The 6,000-nt window shown below is 43.4% G+C and overlaps 1 protein-coding gene across 1 annotated transcript; it reads left to right on the top strand.

Annotated features, from left to right (window-relative positions):
- Positions 1-216: 216 nt before the first annotated feature.
- Positions 217-4,044, top strand: LOC102218095 (transcription factor HES-5-like). Its single transcript, XM_005800103.2, has 2 exons — positions 217-2,495; positions 2,954-4,044. The coding sequence occupies exons 1-2, from the start codon at positions 2,439-2,441 to the stop codon at positions 3,374-3,376; spliced, it is 480 nt and encodes a 159-aa protein (XP_005800160.1). The 5' UTR covers positions 217-2,438; the 3' UTR covers positions 3,377-4,044.
- Positions 4,045-6,000: the final 1,956 nt, after the last annotated feature.

Below are 6,000 nucleotides of genomic sequence, written 5' to 3'. Positions count from 1 at the left end.
AGGGCCGCAGTCCTGCAACTTTTAGATGTGCCTCTGCTGCACCACCTGAATAGAATAATTAGGTTACTGAGGCTCTAGAGAACTGATCTACACAAGGAGGAGGTAATTAAGCCATTTTATTCCAGTGTTTTGTACCTGTAGCACATCTAAAAACTACAGGACGGTGGCCCGCGAGGAATGGAGTTTGACACCTGTGCCTGCATCTATTTCCGGACAGTAACTCGGAAGCAGCTGCGCGCTGTAAAGCAATAACAGCCAATTAATGCTTTTTTAAAATTCCTTTGTAAAATGTAAGCGGTAAATCCTCGTGGACATCACGTGACTTACTGTGCGTGGCAGTGCGCCATACGCGTTGTTTTACGTCGAGTCAGGAATACCTGTGGTTGTGGAAAATGACACAATCGAGCAAAGAATCCGAAAAAGGGAGGCAACGTTTTGATATTAATTGAAAACGCTATGAAAGGAAGATGACAAAGTCCAAAGGGAATCACTTTTCACAGGTCAGTCAAAAGCCTTAATTAAAAAACTATGTGAAGGAAGTGGGGAGCAGGTTAGTTATGCGAGCTTAACTTTCATCATGTATCCTAGTCCTGCTACGCAGTTCTGAGTATTTCGGTTCAATTAACACAAAAATAAGGCGACACATAGATTTTCTGACAGATAATCAGGAGTGGAGGCGTTTATGGTCTGGTGTTTCAGGACGCAGACCCTGAATTCAGACACAGCTATAATAGTCACCCGTTTTTAGACATTTGGTCGGAGAAATGTCATTTGGTCGGAGAACGTGGCAATATTCAGATCAGTCATCAAATAGGATGAAATATTTCATAAAGCATAAAGAGCCAAAGTTCGTCAAATTTTAAATCATGGCTCCTGCAGCGACAATTAAGTAACATTTAATTATTGGCCATTGTAAAAGAGAAATTAGCTTTGTTCTCTCTTGTATCTTTGCAGAACTGACAGAAACCAAACTATTTACAGATTTATTTTCAGAAAGAATATATATTTTTACATATCCAAACATCAGAATCTCAGCTTTAAGCCACATTTTATAGAATCCAGAAACATCGATGGTCTCTCTACTCACGAAATGCCCCAACCAGACCCAAAAAAGGTTTTGCGTCTTTAATATTTGTTATATTTAAGACACATCATATCTCATCTGCTATGTGTAATTCAGCAGGACAAAGGTTTTGCCAACCAACTGAGGAACAGCTGTGGAGTCAGAATCACATCATTGAAAAATACAAAGTTTGATTCATTTGGTTTACACATAAGTTCCTTATTCTGCTTTTGAAATGTTTAATAACATTTTGATTGTAACAGAATCTCATGTTGTTGATGTTTTTAGCACTTGATAAAAAATCAGGCAATAAAAGGCAACTGTGTGATAATTCTTCACAAAAACTATTACTGAATTATGAAACTGTTTAAAATTGTAGGTAAGCATTGAGCAAATACTTATTCCCAAATTAGAACATGACTGAAAAGTTCCTTTGTTAATTCCATCACCAAGTGAAATACATCATATAGATTAAATAGATTCCTCCCGTTTTAACATATTTATATTTCAAAGTGGGTTTAATACCTGCTAAAAGGTTATTTTCTAAATTAATCTGACAGGCCTGATCAGGACGTATACCCTAATTTATTGAATAAGACTGTATTCACATGTAAGTTTTGGCTTTATTCTTGGCACTAAGAAAGAAAAGAGCTTCCAGTAACTGATGGAGCGTCAGCAGGCCTGGCACCACCTCGTCCTCACCAACTAAAACACAAAGTTACACCCTCGGTTGAACCAGTCGTTTATAAATGCTTGTTTTTACTCAGCCGGTTCTCTTCCTTCCAGAGACGCCCCTCCCTGTTTTTACTTTAGGCATTTCTGCGTCGTCCCAACTGTTGCGCGGCAGCACCGGGGAGGTTTGCTGCCTCCAACAGGTGGAAGTGGCCGCATGTTGGGTCTTTTCAAAGCGGCTGGCCCCTCTGTAACACCCACGTGTGCCTGGTGGCGGAGGCACTTTGTCTGCAATTACGTGGCAGTGGAGACGACATGAGACAGCGGCATGCTTCCCTCTGGGGTCACCACTTTCCCATATCAACACAAGCGCCGGGTCACTCTCCCAGCTCCCCCCATACCCCCACCCCGGGGCTCTTTCTCTCGCGGTCCATTTCTCCACCTGCTCCCCAGAGGCACACTCATTGTCCCCACGGCTATAAACACTTCATTGAGCTTGTGGCAGCCCTGCGCTCCCTCAAGCCCTTCCCAGCGCTCCCATTGGCTCCGGGGACTGTGAGAAACTCCGACAGGACTCAGACTCACACATTCATATGGAGATGTGTGTGTATAAATACGGGACAGGAGTGGCGGAGACGGGGCAGCACAAGACTCGACCCGGCTCTTCACGCTGAGCTGAAAGCGCTCCTCTTACTCTGCAGCGATGGCGCCCACTGCTTACGGCCAAGCCAGCAAGGAGCACCTGACTCCCGCTCACAAGGTAAACCTCTCCTCCAACAGCTTAGACCTGGGGTGTCCAAAATTTTTGTGACTCTTGGACTGATTTTGTGCATTCTAGAATGATCCGGCTCAGGCGGTTGATGCAGATGGAAACTTGTAGTCAGGATAAAAATTTCTTCCAATGTAAATTATCAAAGCTTTCTTTATAACCAAGGTAGAATCATGACTTTTACTAAACGGTCAGTTTTTCTGCACCAAAATCAGCTTCTATTTAAGTTTTGTAACTTGGCTAAGTATAGCAAGTGTTAGCTCAATTGAGCCTGAAAAGGTTTTAAATTTATTTTAGTACACCAAAACTCTTTTAACATTTCGGATTTTTAATGAATAAGAATTCTTTTGTATAAGGAAAAAACCGTAGACTCCCTCATTTGCTTACCTTGAAAAGTGACGATATAAAGTGATTCAAACTTACTCAGCTGTCTTCTCTTTGTCCTTCAGCTGAGAAAGCCGATGGTGGAGAAATTACGCAGAGACCGCATCAACACCAGCATCGAGCAGCTGAAATCCCTGCTGGGTCCCGAGTTTCTCCGGCAGCAGCCGGACTCAAAGCAGGAGAAGGCCGACATCTTGGAGATGGCCGTGTCGTACCTGAGGAGCTGGCAGCAGCAGCAGCACCTGACCTCCGGCCCCATGACGGCCAGGGACGGCTACTCCCGCTGCGTCCAGGAGGCCGTCGGCTTCCTGTCCCGCAGCGAGATCCAGACTCAGGCTCACCGGCTGCTCCTCGGCCACTTCCAGGGCCTGCAGGCGTCCGGCAGGAACGGCCTCAGCAGCCCCTCTCCACCAGGCTCTCCCCTCCATCGGGTCAGCTCCAACAAGGAGCTGGGCCCGACCGGCGGCTCTCTGTGGAGACCCTGGTGAAACCTCCCAACAGAGAGAGAGAGATCACTACGTCTGTGAACGTCATGGACAGAAAAGTAAAAGACTCCCCTGGAGTCTAACTTCCTTCAACCTTGGGCACAAGTTTAACTGTGTAGTGAAACTGTGCTGGTGTTCCCATGGAAGGACTGAAAACAGTCGGGTTGTACTGAATATCCACACCATGTGTGTTCGTTCCTTCAAAAGACTTACTCTGTGATTAGTTGCTTCTCTGTTCCTGAGTGGAACGTTAATGGAAAGCCATTGCTGTGCCGTTTGAACCATGTTGGTTTTATTTTCTTTAAGTGTCTGAGACATTTGCCGGAACAATCTGTGTATCGATACTGAGTACCAGCGATTTATATGTTTCATCATTTGCAGTTGATGAAGTTTTATCGAGCCAGTGGATCCATGTTTACTGTAATCCTGTTGGGATTGTAAAACGTGTATTTGTAACCATTGTTTGGCTTTTATTTGAGTGAGTGTAACTGGAAGTTCTGTTTCCTGTCTGTTTATGACGTCCATAATAGATGTTTCACATCTTCTACTTGATGCCTTTTACAAAGGTATTTTATTCTCGCTTCAGACTTTACTGAAACAGTCTCTCATGTTGCTTCTGTGAGAAGTTTGCATTTGAAAATGTGAAATAAATCAACTTCTGATGAAGTTTTAAACACAGAAACCGTCAGTGTTTGTCTTAATTTTAATCATTATTTTATATGCCGTGTTTCAGCTTATTCCCGTTATCAAATCACCTTCGGCTGTCTTGACTTGGATCTGATTCATCTATCAAACATTCGCCTGAAAGACGATCAGCAGGTCAAATCGCAGTCGATTACGGAACAGGTCAAGAGGCTTTTAAAAGGAATTCCCTGCAATTTGAGATTTAAATCAAATTCTTTATTTATGAGATACTTCAACAGTAGACGTAATGAGTTAAACTTACAAGACAGGAATGATATAACATGAAAAACGTTTTCTTGATGGAAGCTTATAAATTTGAACAGTCTGATGTTCAGATTTGTTCTGCCTCTGTGTCAGGTCTTTGCTTTTATTTTCTCTCAGTATGTTGAAGGTCTTAGCACAATTCAAAAGAAGTAAAATAAAACAATTCAAATGTCAGATATAACTTTTGTCAATCAAAAAAAATTTAACAAGGAATACTAGAAATAAAGTTTTGTTTTTGCTACCTCACGACAATTAACCTAAGATACATGTTGTTTGCATACTTGGGACCAACAACTCTACCTGAGTCGTCCACTTCGTGGCGCATCTGGCTTGGTGGGGTTGAGGTTTCGTTCTGTGACGTGTCATTCATGTTACCAGCTTCAAAAGTGTCTCTTCTTACCTCATGTTCTGGTCAAGGATGTGTGGAAACAATTCAGGAAGTTTTTGTTTCCCACAAAACCTCTGAAGATTCTCAAAAAGTCCCTAAACTTCAAAGAAGGCACGTTAAAAAATCAATTTAAACAAGTTGGAAATGATCATTGTAGTAATTGTCAGGCATTGGAAGTCAGATCAGTCAAGGAAATCAGTCAAATAAGTGACATTTAAAAGTGGAAAAACCACCATTACGAATAATTAAAGCTGCAACTTAACTATTAAAGTGGTCAAACTGTTTGGCCTTTTCAGCTGGAAAATAGGAGGCTGAGCGAAACTCTAGCAAGAATACTGCAATGTCTGTGAATGAAGAAGAAAATATAACCTGATTATTTATTTACTTTCTACATTTTCTCACATTTGGCACTCAGTTTTGCTCGTCTACTGACTGTAAATTTAAGCCTGGCTCACACTTCCTTCTCTACGCTGCATCCTTTATCTGGACAGTGTGCTGAGGTGACCAGATGCAGGGACAGGACAGAAATAAACAACCAAAGACTTTTGATCAAAATGACTTTAAAACACCCATACACCTACAAGCAGGGAAAAAACATCCCAGCATTGCATTTTTTGTATATACTGCATACTGTCCCATCTATAGTATTTCTCACAGGGATTGCTAATACCCTGTTTAGTCCATCCTTGTTTTCCAACAGGCGTTTTTAGAAACTGAGAAATGGGCCGGGGACTCCCCTGCAGGTCACACGCTCCACTTTCCTCTGTTCCACCGGTCGCGGTGTGACGCCCGAAGCTTGAATTATGTCTCAAGTGCTCCTAAAGTCTTTCACAACAGTTTTTTTTTTTTGCTGTGTGCAGAAGTTGTGGATAGTGTGGCATGCCTGCCTGAGACTTTCTCAGGGTCTAGTATGCCAGGCCAGATGGCCTGGCTGAAGCCGCCCCCTCCCCTTCTTCCCCTTCAACAGGAGATCAAACACCGTAGCTAATGTGATGTGTAACAAGACACACTTCTATTGTCCCCCATCTCAGGGCCAGTGAATAGGCGCAGAGTGTGGGAAACGGGAGATACCACACTCACAGAGAGATGGCTGATGGGTAGCAGCCCCGCGCCGCCGCAGGTCTCAGTGATGGACGGGATTTTATGGCAGGAATTCGGAGTTCTCGGGCCGCTGGTGGGAGGGGAACCCATCTTCCCACACACTTGCAGACAAAGAGCTCCAGCAACAGTGTGGTGAACACTGAACCTTTTGGGGGAAGGTCTGATTTTGCACAGACACGTCAGGTGTGAC

Source organism: Xiphophorus maculatus, chromosome 1 (genome assembly GCF_002775205.1).
Source record: "Xiphophorus maculatus strain JP 163 A chromosome 1, X_maculatus-5.0-male, whole genome shotgun sequence".
Lineage (NCBI taxonomy): Eukaryota > Metazoa > Chordata > Actinopteri > Cyprinodontiformes > Poeciliidae > Xiphophorus > Xiphophorus maculatus.
Note: the sequence above shows the minus strand (reverse complement) of the source record. Positions and strands in the feature narration are given on the sequence as shown.